Here is a 21,546-nt window from a genome sequence, read left to right on the forward strand (position 1 = left end):
CCTCTTTTGAAGGGACTATTCCAAGGTGGGTTCCTTCCCCCCCCCCCCCCACACACACACATACACACTGCCATTGCATAGGCAGGAGCTGGGAGGGGAAGCTGCTCACGAGACCTGGAAAGTTGTGGCTGCCAAACTCCAATTTCTCAACTGAAGAAGCGGAGTGAAAAAGAGAGACAGATGTGTACACAGAGAGCCAGCAAAAGAGCATGCGTGCAGCTCTTCTCAGCAGGGACAGGGCCTGAACGAGCATCTGGAAGGAGCAAAAAGTAAATATTTACAGCTCTTGATTATAAGGTCAAGAATGATGTTCCTATCCCAGGAGGCTGCTTAGCTTCCTGGGGAGGGAAAGACTTGGTTTGCTGGGCACTGCCTAGTGTGGGAAGGATATGCTTATTGGAGTAGATGGAGCGGTTGGGATTTCCCCATTTGCTTTTTTCTTATTCTTAAAGAAGATCTGCATTCCCATCATTTTTGTAATCTGCTGCTAGATAACTGACAAGCTTAAGCAGAGACCCTCCACACAGAAAAGCTCAACTTTGGAAACCTGAAGCCCTATGAAATACAGGTAAGCACAGATCTCAATTTTTTCCCCTAATGTTTAGTCTGGATCTTGAAAGTGGCTTTCAGTGTTCACCAGAAAGAGGGGAAACATTTTATGGTGTAAGATCTGAAGCAGGGGGGGGGGGATCATGCATGAGATGTCCAAGTGTTCTCACATTTCACTGTGGGCAAGATGCAGTTTGCTTTCCAGGTAGTCTTTATACCTTTAACACAGCAATGGGGAACCTGTGGCCACCACATGATACTGGACTACAAACCCTTGACCACTTTGTTCTGCTATCTGGGACTGGTGGGAGTAGAATCTGCAGCTGTTGCTGGAATCCACATTTCCCTACCCAGAATGCCTCCTTATCTTGTACTTTGTTGTAGGACACACTACTGTTACGGTAGATGTGTTGTTTCTCAGACCAGCTTTATTCCAATTGGAGTCCCTGTTGCTGAGGCCCCTTTGGTAGGAAAAGTGTTAGCTGTTCTGCTCAGCCAGTACAGTATAAACATCAAGTATCCAGTAAGAAAAAACTTCTTGGATCATGGGAAAGCTCCCACTGCCCAAGTAAATAAGCTCAGGATAAGCCAGTTCAATGATACTGTTAGCAGGAAATGCTTCCAAATTGCGTGGAAGGAACAAAACTCCAGTCAGTAAGACTCACTGCAGGCAGTCACATACGTAGACAATTCATTGGGTGTAAGTGTGTCAGTAATTACCCATTCCAGGGTGTTCAGTTTCCTGAAGCCGCAGTTAACAGTTTTTAGATAGCATTGCACACCAAGATTCTGGCCTTTTATGCTTTGGACAGTACCTTCTGAAGACCCTACAGATGTTGTTGCTCCATCGTCCTTGATGATGTGGTTGTGGTGCCTGGGATTGGTGGAATCAACATCAAGGGGAGTCCCCTATACCTGGGCTGCAGGCTGCACTGTTAGGCCAGGTCAGGAGCATTCTTCTCCAGAAGAAGGAGACCTCCATTGATGCATAAGTGCCTAGCTTGTAGCAATGGTGTAGCTTGGGTTTTCAGTGCCCGGGGCCATGCCGAGCATTCAACTGCCTAACAGTGTCTCTGTCACTTGGAGATTGGAGCCGCAGAGAAAAGAGCCTTTCCATTGTTTGGAGAGGTTACTTTCTGGTTTCCATGGAAAAGCCCAGTGATGGAAGCTCGCAGCTGTACCGGGTGTTGACATTTTGCACCCCTAACAATTTTGCACCACTGTGACCCACCCGCTACACCACTGATTTGTAGTGTCTCATGTAGGTGGAAGGTGTGGACCAAGTGGCTGCCCTGCATGTGTGCATTTTGAAGTAGCCCCCACACCCTCATCAAGGCTGTCACGTGTTGTCAGTGTGGTGTAGTGGTTAAGAGCGGTAGACTCCTAATCTGGTGAACCGGGTTCCGTCTCCGCTCCTCCACATGCAGCTGCTGGGTGACCTTGGGCTAGTCACACTTCTCTGAAGTCTCTCAGCCCCACCCACCTCACAGGGTGTCTGTTGTGGGGGAGGAGGGGAAAGGAGATTGTTAGCCGCTTTGAGACTCCTTCGGGTAGTGATAAAGCGGGATATCAAATCCAAACTACTACTACTACTACTACTACTATTCTTCTTCTTCTTCTTCTTCTTCTTCTTCTTCTTCTTCTTCTTCTTCTTCTTGTCATGCAGCAAGCTGCACCCCGCACTTGCTTCGTCATCTTGCTGGATCATTGTAGTACCCTGAGAGGGCAAAGAGGTGGATTGAGGATATCACATCTCGTGCATTTAATTCTTTATTAATAGTAGTACACTACTAAAACTGCCATAAGAGGAAGTTGGATGTCATATTCTGATGGGCTGAAGTGTGCAGCTCAGAGAATTTAACACTTTTTTCTGGCACTGGGATGATGTCTGATTTGCAAGGCAGGATAAGGGCCTTGCGAGCAAGGAAGACAGAGAGCCAGGACTTTGGGAGTTCCTGGCTCTGGAAAGAATGTGAGTTGAAATGGGTTGATTTGAAAGAAGGAATTGGACTCTTTGAGTTCTGTCTGAAGCAGCCGGATGCAATAAGCAGCCAGGTAAGGCCAATATTATATTTGATTCGACTGGGAGAATGCACCGTTCCAAATTACACAGAAGCCAAGCAGTCCAGGAAAGTTTCCAGTTCTCATCTATATTTAGAACAAAGTTACTTATTAATGGATGTATTTTTATTTCTTTCCCTTCAGCTCAGTTCTGTGTCTGAGAGCAAGAGAGCAAGAGTGTATTTTAGGATTCCTGGATTCTGTTCATAATGCTTGAATTTTTTTTGGAGTGTGTGGAGGCAGGGAGAAGGGTGATACTTGTGAATAATGAAGACAGTATCCAAACTATGTTATACATCCCTGAGTCAGGCCATACTGATGTCTAAGGTGAAATCTCTGTTTAGGAATGGAAATATAGTAGATCTGAAAGATCCTGCCACTTCATGCTACAAATGGAACACAGGAGCCAACTCCAAAGGCCAAGATCACTGAGAATCATAGAATCATAGAGTTGGAAGAGACCACAAGGGCCATCCAGTCCAACCCCCTGCCAAGCAGAAAACACCATCAAAGCATTCTTGACAGATGGCTGTCAAGCCTCCGGTTAAAGACATCCAAAGAAGGAGACTCTACCACACTCCTTGGCAGCAAATTCCACTGTCGAACAGCTCTTACTGTAAGGAAGTTCTTCCTAATGTTTAGGTGGAATCTTCTTTCTTGTAGTTTGAATCCATTGCTCCGTGTCCGCTTCTCTGGAGCCAATAGAAAACAACCTTTCTCCCTCCTCTATATGACATCCTTTTATATATTTGACATCCTTTTATATCATGACTTCGCCTGTTCTCCAGGAATTCTCAAAGATTACTGCCAGTGGTTCGGAAATCACCTCTGCCAGTTCTTTTAATACTCTTGGATGCAGTTCATCTGGCCTTGGAGACTTGAATACATCTAAACTAAACTGGTCAGGGTCCAGAGAACTATTTGTGGAGCATAGAAGGTGACTTGGGAGGTGCTGATTAACAAATCAGAAAAGCCTTGGAGCAGTAATCCCTTGATTTCTATCACATGCTAGGCAATTCTGTTAATATAGAAATCATGATCATGAAACACATGCTTTATGGAATTGTTTTTATTTCTGCATTTACAATTTTAAAATTGTAAATGGGCTGGAGGAGATGCTCTTTTCTTCTTTTGAATTCACTGGTGGAATTCAGATTGCTGAGAATATCAGCTTTCATGTTTCTTGTGACTGAGTTTGAAAACCTGAAAGCAGCAACTATAAGATGCCATGCTTTAAGGTTCTCTTTCTTCTTAGAGTCTAACTATTTCAGGCCCCTTAGGACCAGATGAGGGCAGGTGAGGCGGTTGCCTCAGGGGGTCAGACTCTGAATAGCCGGATCCACCTCCTACACTTGTCGGCCACCACCTCCTCTTCCTCCGTTGTGTGACCACCATGCATCATGCTCCCACTAGCCAGTGTGTGCATTTTTGAACACATTACATGGCTGGAGAACTGCATTATAAAATCAAGAAAAAATGGAATTTTGAAGGATGGCTGTGTTTCTGTTCCCATGTTGTTTCAGAATGTGCAAATTTAAAAGGTTCCACCTTAAATGTGACCAAAATGGAATTTCCCCACAATTCCTATGTTGAAGTAACTTCCAGGCTTCCATTTGTGCTACAGTTTCTAAGCAAGGGTTTGGGACTTTCAAGCATGGGTACGAGAAGCTTCCCCTTTGTCCTGTCGTTTTCTCCAGGAAAACCTGTTCTTTACCGCTGAATCGGAACAAACAGTGTTTCCCAGGGAAAGTGGCAGGACAAAGGGAAACTACTTGGACCCCTTCCTGAAAGTCCCAAACCTGTGCCTAGAAATTGCAGCACAAACAGAAGTCTGAAATAGTCCTTATGTGTAGACGCAGCCTCTTTCAGGCAACTTGGCTGGGGAATTGCCTTCTTGCCTTTGACCACATTTCTATGCCAGCCAGATACTCTTCTAGCATAGAAAGGTGGTGGCATATAGAAATGTGGTCAAAGGAAAGATAGCAAGCAATCCCTCTCAGCCAAGTTGCTTGATGGAGGCCACATCTAGAGAATGGAATTTTCCCTCTGCAGAGAACCACCCATTTGCATTTCACTGTTTAAATCTCCCTTTCTCCTCTTGACATCTGACATGAGAACAGGATCAGGGGTGATGAGGAGGTTAAAGAAGCAGTGATAAGCCCAGGGAGCCTGGGAATGGACCCTGTGTTTACACAGGAAAGAGGCACCATCTGTAACCAGGCGGGCAGGCGCTTGTTCTCTTCAGCATCCCTCCCTCAAGCCTCAGGGAGACACTGCTCTAACTAAATCTGTGCTCTTGATTCCTCCCTAGACCCTGCTTGGAGTTGGTTAGAGTGAAGACCCACTCTGTGTTTGTCCTTCCTTGCTCACAGAGCATTCGCCAGCACAGGCAGGCAGCAAACCATTTCAGTAAAGTGTAGCATCATCACACATGAGGTCGATGTCAGCTTTGTTGTCAGCTACAAACACAAATGTTGACCGAGCCATAGCTGTAGTAGCAAGTGTTTGATTTTCCTTCTGAATTCTCTCACAGATTAATAGCATCCATGCATGGGGATTGTGCAAAAGCACAAGGAAATGTATCTTTTAATCATTGGTATTTGTAAAAACATGAACCTTCACGTGCAGTATTTTTATTGTCTCTGTGGAATGCTCAGCTCAGTTTCAGAGACAGATATATCTGACTAAGAGCTGTGGGGCTGGCTCAAGAGCCTTTAATGCATTCAGTGCAATGAATGAAAAACTGGTTCTGTCAGGTTATCAGCATGCCTAATTCTGAACCAGGAGAAAGCCACCTGTAGAAGATCTTACTGACTCCCCAAAAGATCTCCCAACATACTTTTCTTCCTCTCTGTGGAGTTTTTTAAAATTAAGGAGTGTGTGCGTGCATGTGTGCGCATGTGTGTGCACATGCGCGCGCGCACACACACACACATATCCAGCAGTACCTTGGGTTACAGACACTTCAGGTTATAGACTCTGCTAACCCAGAAATTGTACCTCGGGTTAAGAACTTTGCTTCAGGATGAGAACAGAAATCGTGTGGTGGCAGCATGGCGGCAGCTGGAGGCCCCATTAGCTAAAGTGGTACCTCAGGTTAAGAACAGACCTTCAGAACAAATTAAGTTCTTAACCCGAGGTACCACTGTATACACACACATCAAAATGCATGTGCCCCTTTAATATTTATTTAAATAGGTTGGTGAGCTTTCTGAAACATATGGGGAGGTGCGATATGAGGAGGTGTAATAATCTTGGCCTTCACCTTTGGTTGTTGTGGAGAATCTAGACTTCCTTTCCGGTGAAGCTAGTGCATTCCAAGCATGGGCATAGCCAAGTGGGGCAGCTGCCTCCCTAGATCAAGTAAAACACCCCGAACAAAAGTCCTGCCCTCCCACGCAAAAATCCTGGCTACGCCCATGATTCTAAAGGGGACAGTTGTGAAGGAAGACACAAGCTACTCCCTGTTTCTCTTCCAGAACTGAACGACTGTCCTCTGAATAATTTATTTCACCTAATTGGCTAGATTTCTTGAATGTCACATGATGAATGTGAATTGACCCTTAGGCGTTCAGGCTTGATGGAGAATTATATCCTATGGAGTTACAGACTAGACTATGAGGTAAGGAGGAGGAGGGTCTCAGTGGAAGTACTTTGGGTATATACAGGATATAGTGTGGACAGGTGAAAAAGAGGTTGGAGGCTGTTGTATAGAAGACTTGCTGACATTGCCTTCTATACTACTTTTAAATAATCATTTTCAGGGTTATTTTCAGCCCTAACAAGGAAGATGGTGAACTTGAACCAAAAAAGCATTCTGGGTGATGGATGGATTATAAGAAAGAAGAGGAGCCTCTCAGAATCGTGCACTATGGAGCAGAGAGGAGTTAGTTTGGTTTCAGAGGCAAGACTTGCCTGTTTCTGAGGATGAAGGCTCTTCTCCATTCTCTCATTTTCCTGGAAGGCTGGGCACAAGTGTTTCCAGTGAGCTGAAGGCAGTTTGACGGAGGGATCGTTGCTTGTGATGCTTTGCATGCCCAACTTTCATTTCCCATAAACAGATTTTGCAGGTTTGACTAGTGGCTGCATCATTGCGTGGAGGGAAAAGGAGTGTGTGTGTTCCCTCAATGAAGTAAAACTTATTCCAAACCACTTTCTACTCTCTTTAAAAAGAACTTTCATGTGCCTCCAACTGAACTGTCTTGTGCTACATCCCATCCCTACTATGGAATTCCAGATCCATTAATGGGAACTGAAAGGCTGCAGCCAAGAAGCAGGAAGTATATAACTGCTTGTCTCAGTGGTGGTGACTTTAATGGCCTTTCCTGAGCCAAACTGGATCCATTTTCCAGTGCATATTGGCAACAGCTGTTGGCATTGAAGCACAAGGCCTTTAGATCCAGTCCTGTAAATTTAGAGCAACAACGCAGCACACACACCCCATTAAAATCTCTATTTACTTTGTTTGTAGACAAAGGAGGGGAAAGGGAAGACCAGAAGGAAACCTGGTTCTTCAACAGCTGAAAGTTCTTCTCAATCTCCCATTTTGCTATTTGGCTTGCCCCACTCTGAGGGGAAATCAGGGGCGGAGCTACCTGCCCCAGCACCTGGAGCGGTGCAGGGGTGGGGCTAGCCGGCCCGCATGAGTGGGGCTAGCCACCCACACAGCAAGCGTCCCTAGCCACCCACTACCCACGTGATGAGCATGGGGCAGCGCTGCTAACCGCCCACGCGGTGAGCGTCCCTAGGCATGGGGGGTGCTAGTCTCCCGCGGCAACATCGTCCCTAGCAGCCTGCTGCCCACATGAGCGTCGGGGGAGCGGCACGGCGATGTCACCCACCCTCATGGCAGACACCCGGTGCGCACCACACACACCCCACCCGCCATCCTCCGCCAGTGGGGGGAATAAGTCAGCAGATGAAGCTTTGTCCAAGAAAGAATGCTAGTATGACATTTTAAAAAAAACTTTTAAAAGCTACTTACTCTAGACCAGTGTTTCTCAACCTTTTTTGGGCCAAGGCACACTTGTTCCATGAAAAAAATCTCGAGGCACACCACCATTAAAAAAGTTAAAAAAATTAACTCTGTGTCGCCCTATATTGACTATATAATTATGACTGTAAGAAACACTTGCCAAAAAGATAGTAATTTGTGTCTCACTTAAGATTGTATTTTTAAAGTTTGGTTGTTAATTTAAAAGAAATAGTGAAGCTTTTGTTTCATTAGTTTGATGAATAAAAATGATGTCCTTTTATGATTATGTACTCAATAAATTGTGTTTTTTTTGGGGGGGGGGAATTCCCTGGATGCGCACTTTAATGAAATGTGTGGCGTACACCTATGCAAAATTGTTTTGCTGGGATTCTCGACAGGAAGTGCTGTGTCATTAATCGAAATGATTTAGCCTGCCTAAAATGAAAATACGTGTTAATATCATGACAGACTTGTGCTGAAGAGTTTACTTTTCATCAATAAAAGTTTAAACACACCTACACGGAGTTCAGAGCCCCGCCGAGGGAGGAGGAGGAGGAGCGGACCCAGCGACACACCCGCCCCGCGGCCGCCTGCTTGGATCCCAGCCGGGTGCGCGGCGGCAGCCATGGCGGGAGAAGGGCCGCCGGCGGGAGCCGAGCACCTGCCTTGACGGCCCCTGGGCGCCCCGTGAGCTGCACCGGGCTGCCAACGTCGGGAGAAGGAGACCTGGCTGGCAGAGTCGGGAGACCATGAGAGCGTCAGCCCTGCCCCCTCCCACACAGCGCGGACTCCGGCGGGCACCTCGCGGCCGTCTGGAGGGCGCCGGACGACTCCCGACGTTCGGGAGAAACCGCTGGAGTCCACAGCTGCGCTTTGCGCATGCGCAAAGGACTCCCGAACGTCGGGAGCGTCAGCCCCTGCCCCCTCCCCCACAGCGCGGCTGTGATGACGGGCGCCTCAGGCGCCGCACGGCTCGGGAGTCAGGCGCAACTGCCGCGGGCGCCAGACGACTGCCGCGGGCACAGCGGCTCGGCGCCCCTGGCAGCCCGGCCCCCTGGTGCATTGCGGGCAACAATCACCCTTCCCGTCACCGCACGTCGCGGCACACCAGCCAGCGTCTCGCGGCACACTAGACCAGCCTTTCTCAACCTTGAGATCCCATATGTTGTTGGACTACCACTCTCATCATTCCTGGCTGCTGCCCTTGCTAGCTGTACATGATGGGAACTGTAGTCCAGCACCATCTGGGAACCCAAGGTTGAGAAAGGCTGGTCCAGACCCACTGTGACAATATTCACTTGCTTTGTGGAAGGAAAGTTGACTGATTCTCTTCATTTCAGTGGGAATATTCATTTCAGTGTATGAAACTGTCATCTATTGCAATAAATGCGCTTTTGAAACAATAGAACCATCCAAAACCAAGTTTCCCTGTCCAAAATAATGGAAGCTGCAAGGGCCAGTTGACATGACTAGGCTCCATTGAAATAAACACAAAGAACAATTAAGGTGAAAATAACTATTGGGATAGGTTTTTCCAATATATTTCCTTCTGTACAGGAAATATTTGGGGTCATCAAGAGTCAAGATCAGGATTGCTCCCCTGTACTATTTCAGTCATGCAGTTTATGTACTTATGGATGTGTTTACCTTGTGCACTTCTGAACATTTCTTTTATTTATGACACCTTAGAATTCTTACAACAGCCTTTCTTCTAATAGCATGGAGCCTCAGTACTTGGTGGTGCTGGTGTTGAGTCTGGCCAGGCCAGGCCTGTCAGGTGTCGAACCACTTACGGGGCCGAAGTGCACCTACACCTTCATCTTGCCGCAGCAGAAGTTCACAGGGGCCGTGTGCTGGAGCAGCCTGCGCCTTCCCCCGGAGCCTCCGGGCCTCAATCGCTCTGAGGTGGCCGAGCTGCGTGATCAGCTGAACCATCAGCAGGCCCAGATGGAGGAGCTGCGCCGACTAGTGGAGGTGGATGGGGCAGTGGTGAGTGAAGTCAAGGCCCTGCGCAAGGAAAGCCGCAACATCAATGCTCGTGTCACCCAGCTGTACACTCAGCTGCTTCATGAGATCCTCCAGCGACGCGAGCGGCCGGTGCAGACATCCCAGCTTGAAGGGAGGGTGGCCAACGCCTCTGCTGAGGCCTTGCACGTGGCAGCCAGTTATCGCCAGCTGGAAGGGAAGTACCATGCCCTGGCTGCCCTGGTCAACAACCAGAGTGCCCTCATCAGCCAACTGGAGAGAGACTGCCAGCAAGGAGCCAGTGGCCGGGGGAGCCCACAGGTACTGGTCAAATTGAACTGGGAGACAGAAATGGGAGAAATGAAAAGGGTCACTAGAGCCAGTCATCTGGTGCTACTTGGCCTGCTGTGCCTGAAAAAATAAATAAGGAAGGACTAGGGCAGACATCAGCGATGGTGGAGTCCTGGAAGCTGCCCAAGGTTACCCGGTGCTGATGCTGACCCTGGGGAAAGGGGAAGGGATGTGGCAACAGCAATGGCAAGAAGACAGGAGTGGATGTTTTTTAAACCATAGCTAGGCCCCAAGTCTTCAAGGAGGAAGCTACACTCTCCCTCCGGAATGCTGTGTCCTCTAATCCTAGGTGCACATGGTCTAGTTCTTTTGCTGAGTGTACCGCTTCAAATTGTATGTGCAAACTCACATGGCAGAATGCTGCTGTAGCCATAATTTAATTCATTAATGTACAAAAGAAGCATGTTAGGGAAAAGAGTTCCAGCATAGCTTCTTCCCATACATGCTAATTTTCCATGCTTGTTTTTGAATGGAGGAGTATTCCAGCATGTGAGCCCCACCTGCAGCCTGAAGGCAAAGAGCACTAAGCAACCTTTGACTCTCCAGTTGTTGTTGGATTCCAACTCCCATGAACCTCAGAATGGACAGTGGTCATGGGAATTATAGTCCAAAACCTGCAGTACCACAAGTTCCCATCCCTAATTTACTGAAAAATGGAAGTATTTGATTGATGCTCAGAGCCTATCTCTTTTCGCCCCATGACTGTGCGCTGTGCAAAAAAGGTCCTGAGCCTGAGCCCTGGTTCAAATTAAACCCTGCATAGAAAAACACTCTGGTGGCCCTACCATACAACCTGATTTTTCAGCAGCTTATTGGAGGTAAAGTTTCCCACCACTTTATTTCTATGTCTGCAAATGGTTGCTACATTTCTACATGTCCAGCAACTGTTGAAAGCACAAGAGCCCTGATAGGAAAAGGATATTAATGCTTTTTACTAATTCCCTCTTTACAACCTTTTCCAACGTGGACAATGAACACTGGGAGAACCCTTCTTGTGTAGCTGCTATTTGCCCATCTCCCCCTTACTTGCCCGCGACCACTTCAATCTATGGAATTTTTATTCTGCCCTTACAAGGAATCCGTCTTTTAATGCGGCAGAATTGCTCATGCTGCAAAACTCCCTGCCTGTTAACAACAAGCATCAGATTGCTTCAGATTGCCTGATAGAAATGCTTTTCCTTTTGGTAGGCCTACCAAAACTTTTATTATGTACTTTTATTATGTATGTTTTTTAAAAATTCTTTTGATTTTGTCGATATTTTTATAATTTTGTTATATCTACTTGTTCTTGAAGTTTGCTTTCATCAGCATTTTTGATAAACATTTTAGGTAACCTCAGCTGTGGAAATTTTCTTGATTAAAAATAGGATTAAGTGGTCTATAAATGTTGTTAATTTTTTAAAAAATGGCTGTAGTAGAGTTAGGACAAAATACAGTCAGTCCTAGTCTAGCTTTTGGGTTTCCTGGAAGCATATGTGCCACACTTAGAACTGCCACCTTATTTTCTGGTTGTGCTCCTGTGCTTTTAAGAGCCACCTGAGCGTGCTCTAAATCCCCTGCTCCCCCTTGAACTAAATGATGCTACACTCAAACTATGCTCTTTTAGTTCTCCTATGTTTTTAGAGTGAGTTCTTTCTCCTTTCTCTCCACAGCCCCCCCTGGTGCCAGTGGTACCTCACAACCCTGCAAGCATCGCCAATGAGAGCAGGGTCCGTTTTGATGCCGTCAATGACATCCAGAGAGACCAGATGGTACCTGCCCAGCACCAGCCACAGAAGGCGGCAGACATGCCACAGGACGGCACTGTTCAGCCGCCTGCTGTCGTGTCCACCAAATCCACAGGTCAGAAAGAGAGAGCAGGTCTATTAGGAAGCAGCAGGGCAGAGGCTGTGCAGGGCAAATGCCAACAGCACCAACCTCTGCTGCCATGAGGTTGGAGCCTAGTTCACACAAAGAACCAATGAGGTGGTAAAACCACTCCTGCAGATAGTGGATTAACATTCCTCTCTATAAGAGCTCCCTGCACATAGAACCCAATATGTCAGGCAGACACGTTTTTGCCACCTTTCTCTCTATTATGCTACTTTTGTACCTGCAGGGGCTATAAGTCCAATGTCTCCACAAAACTCAAACAGCAAGTACTTCTGTTTATCTGACCCCCCCCAAATATCTTTGGGGTGTTAGCATCCCAAATTCGGCTAGCATTCCCTTCTAAAAACAGGAAAGCGACTCAGCTACCAACATAATTATTTCATTGCTATCTGCTGTCCCTGATGAAAGTTTACTGATCATCCTGGGATCTTAGCAAACCATCAACCTAACAATTACTCAATTTATGGTTTTTAGGATGGTCTAACACAGGGGTAGGGAACCTCAGGCCCGGGGGCCGGATGTGGCCCAGTCGCCTTCTCAATCTGGCCTGTCTGGGAATCAGCATGCTTTTACATGCGTAGAATGTGTCCTTTTATTTAAAATGCATTTAAAATGGGTTATTTGTGGGGCATAGGAATTCGTGCTTTCTTTCTTTTTTTCAAAATATAGTCCGGCCCACCACATGGTCTGAGGGACGGTGGACCGGCCCACAGCTGAAAAAGGTTGCTGACCCCTGGTCTAACATCTGAAACAAATCCAAAGTACCTATTTTCCTTTGGGAAATGTGACAAGCTATGCTCTCCACGATAGGGTAGCCTGTGAATGATATCTCATTTCTCCGCTTTCCTCCCATTTATGTCATGGGGGCCTCCTGCTCCTTCCCTGAGGCATCTGCAGCCAATAGCCAAGAAGGACTGGTGTGGCAAACACAAGCAAAACCATTACCCTCTTACTTTTGGGGCCTCTGGTCCCCTGGCCTAGTACGGACATTTGGGTGAACTTCAAAGAGCAATTGCTAGTGGAGGGCCACTGATTTATTGTCATAAATTTGCATACCATTAGCTACTGCTATCCAGAGAGATAGAGGCGGCTGTATCTCTTACTGATGGGCAAAACCAAAAGGTATGCATATGACATACTAATGCTGGAGGCACAAATCTGTTGGGATTTGTGGTGTGCATTTAAATGACTGGGACCTGCCTAGCATCACTGCAATGCTCTCATGCACACTTACTAAATGAAGTGCCTGAGATTCTACTAATATATCTTCTACTAATACATAATAATATAACTCGGGTAAGAACATGAAGAAAGCTTTTATTTTCCCACTGGTGTTTGGAAGACTCCTAAAGGCATTTGCCTGATGAAGAATTCTATGAAACTCAAAAGCTTGCACAGCCCTTCACCAACCCAAATTTGGCCAATAAAATGTGCATTTCCCCCCGCTTCCTTTCTCTTATCCCTTTTGAAATGTTTTATAATATTACAATAAACATGTGAGGTAGATTAGCTCTGACAGAGTGCTTCTAGATAGGAGCTCAATGTTGTGATATCACAAATGGGTTTCTGGCAATAGGTTTTTCTTTTTACATATGGGGTGGCATTTTTATGCCAACACAGTTGTGCGGACACTGAAAAAATGAAGAAGAAATTGCATGCATAAGGAGCACAGATCCCATCTGGATATACCCAAAAAGGCCATCCAAGTGAGACAGGGCATCATAGAATCATAGAGTTGGAAGAGACCACCAGGGCCATCCAGTCCAACCCCCTGCCAAGCAGGAAACACCATCAAAGCATTCCTGACATATGGCTGTCAAGCCTCTGCTTAAAGACCTCCTTGGCAGCAAATTCCACTGTCAAACAGCTCTTACTGTGAGGAAGTGCTTCCTAATGTTTAGGTGGAATCTTCTTTCTTGTAGCTTGAATCCATTGCTCCATGTCCGCTTCTCTGGAGCAGCAGAAAACAACCTTTCACCCTCTTCCATATGACATCCTTTTATATATTTGAACATGACTATCATATCACCCCTTAACCTTCTCTTCTCCAGGCTAAACATACCCAGCTCCCTAAGCTGCTCCTCATAAGGCATCGTTTCCAGGCCTTTGACCATTTTGGTTGCCCTCTTCTGGACACGTTCCAGCTTGTCAGTATCCTTCTTGAACTGTGGTGCCCAGAACTGGTGAGGTCTGACCAGAGCAGAATACAGTGGTACTATTACTTCCCTTGATCTAGATGCTATACTCCTATTGATGCAGCCCAGAATTGCATTGGCTTTTTTAGCTGCTGCATCACACTGCTGACTCATGTCAAGTTTGTGGTCTACCAAGACTCCTAGATCCTTTTCACATGTACTGCTCTCAAGCCAGGTGTCACCCATCCTGTATTTGTGCCTTTCATTTTTTATTATTTTTTTTGCCCAAGTGTAGTATTTTACATTTCTCCTTGTTAAAATTCATCTTGTTTGCTTTGGTCCAGTTGTCTAATCTGTTAAGGTCATTTTGAAGTGTGATCCTGTCCTCTGGGGTATTAGCCACCCCTCCCAATTTGGTGTCATCTGCAAACTTGCTCAGGATGCCCTCAAGCCCATCATCCAAGTCATTGATAAAAATGTTGTCCACCCACAGCAAAGTGCAAGTAGATAAATAGGTACCGTTCCAGCAGGAAGGTAAACAGCATTTCCGTGTGCTTCTCTGGTTCACCAGAAGCAGCTTTGTCATGCTGGCCACATGACCCAGAAGCTGTACGCCGGCTCCCTCAGCCAGTAAAGAGAGATGAGCGCCACAACCCCAGAGTCAGTCACATCAGGACCTAACGGTCAGGGGTCCCTTTACCTTTACCTTGTTCATCACACTGTGTTATTCGGTCCCTGTTCATTAATTTTTCTCTTCCTGGCACAGGGCCGTGGCGTGACTGTCAGGCAGCTCAACAGAATGGGCAGACCAGCGGCATCACCATACTACAACCAACTGGTGCCCGGGGAATCATCCAGACCTGGTGTGACCAGGAATACGATGGGGGTGGTTGGACCGTCATCCAGCGGCGGCAGGATGGGTCGGTCAACTTCTTTATCACCTGGCAGCACTACAAGGTGTGTCGAGGATGTGGCTCCAGGTGCCACGTGAAGGGGAGAGCAAGGAGTTGAAGGGGTCCAAGCTTGTGAGGAAAGCTGGGCAGGGGAAGGGGCAGACCTATGGGATGGTCACTTGGGGTTAGAGAGATCTGGAGGCTCATGGTGGATCTGGGACTTATAGGCTGAAATCAGTCACAGGTGAAAGGCCAGAGGCCAGAGGCCAGGTTCAGATATACTGCTCTTTCATGGGTATTCAGCCTTCAGTTTAGTTGCCCCAAGTTGAATTTGTAGGAAATATTTGGGGATAGGAAATCCTGGTATGCAAAAGGTTTGACACAAAGCAAGGGTTACTCTGCCACTTGCTGTGCTATGCCCACTTAGATGGAGGCAAAAACACATTAAGTGATGGACTGAAAACATGAGCGAAGGCCAAAATAGATGTGATAATGAGGGCAGGCATGTTTGTTCAGTCACATGGCAATCCCATTCTTGCAGTGTGTGTGTGTGTGTGTGTGTGTATACACATACACATGTCTAGTCTTAAGATAAAAATATGTGATCTTTAGGGGACCTGCTGGCAAAGTGGACCATAGAATGCTCTTACCAGGAGACCTCTGTATTAAGGGGTGAAAGCTTCCTAGATTTTTCTTAGGGTTTCCTCCTCTCTTTTTCCATTACTCCAGAGGTATGGGTTGAATCTGGCTCCAAGGGGAAGAGAGGGTGCCACACCAACATGGTGCTATGTTGTGGTCTGATTCTGGAGCCCGCAGACAAGACAGCAAGGCAGGTCGGCGGTTGTAGGACCATGGAGCACTTGCTCCTGCCAAGGTTGGGTGTCTTTTGAAGCACCTGCCCCCAGACTACCTCTCCCAAGCTCTGTCCCTTTGTGGATAACATTAGGGACTTAAAAAGGGAAACACTCTGGCCTGAAGACAGGCACTCCTCCTCCATTCCTGACTGATCTCCTGGTACACTCCCTACACCACTGGACTGGTAAGGTGCACCGGAAGGCATTACGTTCATTAGGCTCGTGGTACATTTAGGCTCGTGGTCCGCAGCCTCAGTTGTCTCCTGGTCTCCAGTAGCAGAGTCAGAGCCCTGCATGGAATCTTGTTCCTTAGTGGGAGACTCTGCAGCCTCTGACTCTCACGTCTTGCTGCTGGACTCGGATCACCACCACACATGGCAGCTGACTTTGGGCATTGAGCTGGCGTGGTGTATGTATGCTTTGCTGATTTCCTGCTGCAAAAGGATCCACATATCTCTGCAAGAGAGTTGTATGTCCTACAGGTCCCAAAGTGGCCTGGGATGGAGGTAGGAGGATTAGCTCACTCTTCTACCCTATGGCTAGCACCAACTGTTCCCCTACAGCCAGCGCCACCTGCTAACATCTTACTTGCTGTGTTTCCCCCCGCCCTGCTCCACCTTCAGAATGGTTTTGGGAACTTGGAAGGAGAACACTGGCTTGGTCTCGAGTTCATTCACTGGCTGACTCGCCAGGGCTCATACGTGCTGAGGGTTTCCATGGAAGACTGGAGCGGGCGACAGGCATATGCGGAATACAGCACCTTTGCCCTAGAACCTGAGAGTGATTTCTACCGGTTGCGGCTGGGGCGCTATCAAGGCAGTGCTGGCGATTCCCTCTCCTGGCATAATGGCCGACAGTTCAGCACCCTCGACCGGGACCATGATGCTTACTCAGGTAAGGAGGTAGAAGGGAGATGGCTAAAAGAGGACACCAAGAGCTGGGGAGGAAGGTATTGTTTATTCCTGATCTTTTTATCACTTTTATCCTTTTTTATCATTGATCCGGACTGATTGGAAGGGTGCGCACCTGCCATGCTGCGTCCTCCTCATGTCGCCTTCTGTGCCCCGATCCCCAGACGTGCCCGTCTGAGTGCTATGAAGACGTGCTCAGCCGCTGTGTCTGAAAGTATAGAGAAGAGGTAGACAAAAAATATAGTATCCAAGCAAAGCAGTTGTGGAAGCAAAGCATTATTCCTATAGTAGCTATTAGACCTGTTTCTCCTGGATCAGATTCCGAGAGCACGATATCCTGCCCTCCAAGGAGCTTTACCTCACAGCTCACAGCTCCAAACTCGGTTTCATTTGCCCACAGTATTCAGAACTGCAAAACTGGCTCTAAACTGTTTCTCTTCTGATCCCAGTAGCTGGAGGGTGCCACCTTCCCAGCCATCAAGAGAACTTTTCCTGCTTATGTTAGCTCCCAAGTATTAAGCAGACACCTAGCTAACAAAGGGCAGAACCCTTAATGCCACTGTATGGAATCTATCTATGAAGTCCAGACCTCTCATGGAGGCACACTAAGAGGAGCCTCAGATGATGATTGCATGGTTTGAGTCGGTTCATATGGAGAGATATGGTCCTTGAAGTATTGTGGTTCTGAGCCATTTAAGACTTTCTAGCTCAAAACCAGCACTTTGAATCGGGCTTGGAAACTAATTAGCAGACAGTGCAATCAGGATAGGATTGGTGTAATATGCTCAAAACCATCTTGTCCCAGTGAGCAACCTGGTTGCCAAATTCTGCCGGGGTGGGGAACTTGTGGCCGTCCATATGTAGTTGGAGGACCTCTCTCATCATCCCTCTCCACTGGCCAAGCTCCCTGGAGCTGATAGAAGTTGGAAGCTCCCCATCTCTATTCTAACAGCATCTGATTTCAGGATTCATGGGCACAGCTGCCCCCCCCAATCAATAGAAATACATAGCTGGGGTTCTGCCCGCCCCCCGCCCCCAAATCCTGGCCATGCCCATGGTTTGATGATAAATTATCTATTCCCCACCCCTCTTCTTTTCCCACAGGCAACTGTGCCCACTTCCAGAAAGGTGGTTGGTGGTACAATATGTGCGCCCACTCCAACCTTAATGGTGTCTGGTACAAAGGAGGGCACTACCGAAGCCGTTATCAGGATGGGGTCTACTGGGCAGAGTTTCGTGGCGGTGCCTACTCACTCCGCAAGGTGGTCATGATGATCCGGTCTCCACAAGGCACCTGATTTCTGTACCTGGGAGTAAGAAAGGACGCATACCAAGGGCAGGTCTAGATATTTAAAAACAGGAGTCACTGAGCTCTGAAAGCCCACTTGCCATGTTCTCAGTCAGACGTACAGCCTCCTTCTAGTGCCAGTGACCCGTAGAAACAGTGTGTGCACTATGCTAACAGGGACAGGGGTGGGGCTTGTGGCATTTCCTGAGCAGTTGTCCAGATTTTAAAAGAACATTTCCCCTATTAAAAAAACTGAAAATAATTAATGAAGGTGCCAAATGATGTTTTAAATGTACATGCAGCACCTTAAACCATTAACAGTCAGCACCTTAAAAAAAATAGAAATCAAATTCCTAAAGCAAAGGGGGTGTTGAGCAAAATTGAAGAGAGAATTAGCATATGGGGGAAAGTGTTTGTTATTTTCAGTGAGTGCTTCTAGGTGGGGGCTCCTTACACCTACAAGTTTTTCACAGTGTCTACATGAGTGGCATCAAAATGCTAGCCTGAACATTCTGCCTCATTAAATTTAGATTTGTCAATTTTGGAGGAGATCCAGTTAAGTTAAAAACAAACAAACAAACAAAACACCTTGTTACCAGAAACCTTTGGTACCTGAATGGCTTGCAAGCACTCGCCGAGAAACAGTGTGAGAGATGAGGGGGAGTAAGGGAAAACTGGGCTCATCTGTAGGACCCAAAATATAATGACGACACATGTTTTAAATCTGCAGCTTTATACTTACTTACCTGGGACCACATGAGTCAATGAGTGGAGGTGTATAGGACTGCACTCTCCAGGTGTAACAACCCAGTTTGTTGTGACATGTGAAGCCTTGGGGGTTGCATTCTCCCCATCACATGCCAAAAAAGGAAATAAAAAACTTCAGTTCCCCTAATTAGAAGCACAGTTTGTTACTGTGTGCAAACTTTGTAAATGACAGTGTATTCAAACTATAGTTTCTTAACTATCCAGGATTTTGTGGTTTGTTACATGTTGTATACTCCTCCCTCCCCACTTTGTGGAACTGGTTACTCTTGCACATTGTGGAACTGGTTACCCTTGCAGAGGCTGAGACACCCTGTGGTAGAAAACAACACTACAGCGATTTAAGGATCGCCACTTTCATAATGCTAACAGAAGCGTCATTAGCACTGCTGTAGCATACTCTGGGCTCATCCAGACTTACTTCTGTGCCGTGTTTCTTGGCACAAGTGTGTACTTTAAAGCTCTGTGTCCAAGCACTTTTTCGTTTTTGGTTGCCCTAATACTTTCCCTGCAAAAACCCACACTCTACTGCCAAGTCTGTACTGCGGATTGCAAATGGAAATCCCCCCCAAAACCCAAATTGCCATTTGTTCTGATTCAGCATTAAAGAATGGACATTTGAGGAGCTGGACCTGATGATAAAGTCCTGGCAAGAGGCTCCCCATTCATGCTATAAACTCTAAACACAGTTCCTGGTGATCTTTTCTGATCTGTAAGGGCCTCCCCATCCTTTTTTCAGACATGGAAACCTGAGGCACAGTAGAGCTAGGAGTGAAAGAAAGCTATGATTTTCACTCCAATCTGGATTTGTCACAAGCAGCACTGTTTCTGTTCCACTCCATATCTATTCCATTCAGATATGCAGAAGTAATATCATAATGACTCACTTCCAATTTCTTGTCAGCTGCAACAGACAAGACAAGCCTCACTGATTCTGCCTTGGCAGTGGGCGCAAATAGCTCATCATAGTGAATTCCTGGCTTTTGTGCAAAACCTTTTGCTACCAGTCTAGCTTTAAAGCATGTATCACCAGTTACCTGAGTCTTTCTTTTAAAGACCCGTCTGCTAGAGATTAACTTTTCACCTGGTGGCAATTTGACTAGTGTGTAAACCTTATTTTTTTTGAATGATTCCAACTCTTCCTTCATGGCATAAAACCACTGGGTTTGTTCCTTAGAAGGTAACTTAAGAACTTGAGCAAAATCCTGCAGCTCTGTACAATTAATATGACACACTTTTGTTGCACCAAGAGTCAATTTATCAGTGGGAATGCCCTTAGTAGTCCTTGTGGATCTCCTGGGAATAACCACTGGACTTTCCTTCTGTTGCTGCTTCTCCAGTTCATCCTTCTGTTGTTCCTCTGGTTCATTATTTTGTTGTTCCTCTGGCTCACTGTTTGTGGTATTTTGTAAAGTGTCGGTGTCTGAGGGCAAATTTTCCCCACTTTCTAGCCTTTCCTCAGCAGTTGAATGCCTGAGAGGCTCCTGTGGTTGAACTGATAGAGGAACTAAAATACTAGGATTGGTATGAACCTGTTCCCACCTATCCTGTTTGGCAAACTCAGCATTTTGTGAAATGACTACTTGGCCATGTCCGAAAGCAAAACAATAATGTCTGGTAGAATAATCCTGATAGCCAATGAAACATAGTTTTCTGGTTTTAGGCTCACCTTTACGTCTCAGAGACTTGGGGATATGAACCAAAGCCCAACACCCACACACATGTAAACCTACATAATGCATAATGCCTGGAGTCAAGTGACTGAGGAGGGAGGACAAGGGCTTCTGCCTCTTGGATATGTGTGACTGTCCAGGGTTGTGTGTGTGTTTGTTTCTGGCCGTGTGCTCTTCCTGAGCACATGGTCTGAGGGGGTGGGGCTTCTGTGGAGTCAGGTGAGTTTGACCCATCTTTTAGATTTAGGGGAGCTAGTCTCAAACATTTATTGGGGGAGACCTAGGCTGCTGCTGCTGTTTTTTCTTCTTCTTCTTTTCCCCTGACTTCAAGCTTTTCAAGATGGAGGGTAAGGGAACAACTGCAGTCACCTGCAATTCCTGCACAATGTTTGTATTCTTGCCAAAGGATGTAGGCAGCTACACCTGCAGCAATTGCAAGTTGATTACCCTGCTAGAAGACAAGGTCCAGCAACTTCAGGCCCTTGTATCTACACTCCAGACCAGAGTATTAAAGAGCTGGAGCTTTTCTTGGATGCAGCAGAGCACACTGTCTGCACCAAGGAGGAGACAGGGGACATCCCTGAGGACTGGGAGGAAGTCAGTTCCCCAACATAGGAGCCAGATGTATGGAGGAACGTGACTCATAGAAGTAGAAAGCCCAGGGATCGCTCTGAGTGTTTAGAACTACACAATTGATTTGAAGTGCTCTCCCTTAAAATGGAAGACGAAGAACAGACTCCATTTGAAGATCTCTCCCTCATCACAGTTGATCAGGAAAATGAAGACGAGCAGCAAAGTCCAGCTGTGCATCCAGGCCCTTGTCTATACTTACTCATTTTGTACCTCTTCAGTTGACTAGTGTTTGGCAGTGGCTCCCTTGGGTCAGAGACCACAAGGGCCATCCAGTCCAACCCCCTGTCTCCTGACTCACCTGACTCCTCTTATTGGAAATGCCACAAATTGAATTTGGGACCTTTGACATCCAAAGCATGTCCTCTAGTGCTGAGCTACTGCCCTACTTCTAAGGAAGTTTTAAAAAATGGGTTTTTAAAAAATGATCTGCTGCCACTAACTCTAAGGCTGCATACACGTGACATTTTATTCTAGACTCAATGGTGACCGAGTACTTGTTTTTTCTTCTTGATCCACACACAGATTTATGGGTGGCTATATACCAAGATCACAATCATCACTCCCTCCATTCATCTGGGGCACATGGAGGAAGGAAAAGGTGTGGATAACCTAATAGAGGGG

At 46.7% G+C, this 21,546-nt stretch overlaps 1 protein-coding gene across 3 annotated transcripts; it reads left to right on the forward strand.

The window, feature by feature from the left end:
- The first annotated feature begins 146 nt into the window (after positions 1-146).
- LOC118078866 (angiopoietin-related protein 2) lies at positions 147-19,746 on the forward strand. 3 transcript variants are annotated; one of them, XM_035102875.3, is made up of 7 exons: positions 147-269; positions 492-568; positions 9,304-9,871; positions 11,554-11,743; positions 14,675-14,865; positions 16,279-16,549; positions 17,671-19,746. In XM_035102875.3, the coding sequence occupies exons 2-7, from the start codon at positions 558-560 to the stop codon at positions 17,862-17,864; spliced, it is 1,425 nt and encodes a 474-aa protein (XP_034958766.1). In that variant the 5' UTR covers positions 147-269; positions 492-557; the 3' UTR covers positions 17,865-19,746. The 3 variants fall into 3 exon arrangements, with proteins under 3 accessions (XP_034958766.1, XP_034958765.1, XP_034958767.1); XM_035102874.3 differs by lacking the exon at positions 147-269 and having other exon boundaries at positions 427-568; XM_035102876.3 differs by lacking the exons at positions 147-269; positions 17,671-19,746 and adding an exon at positions 16,673-16,926 and having other exon boundaries at positions 427-568.
- Positions 19,747-21,546: the final 1,800 nt, after the last annotated feature.

The sequence above is a fragment of the Zootoca vivipara genome, chromosome 15, assembly GCF_965207765.1.
Source record: "Zootoca vivipara chromosome 15, rZooViv2.hap1.1, whole genome shotgun sequence".
In the NCBI taxonomy this organism is placed as follows: Eukaryota; Metazoa; Chordata; class Lepidosauria; order Squamata; family Lacertidae; genus Zootoca; species Zootoca vivipara.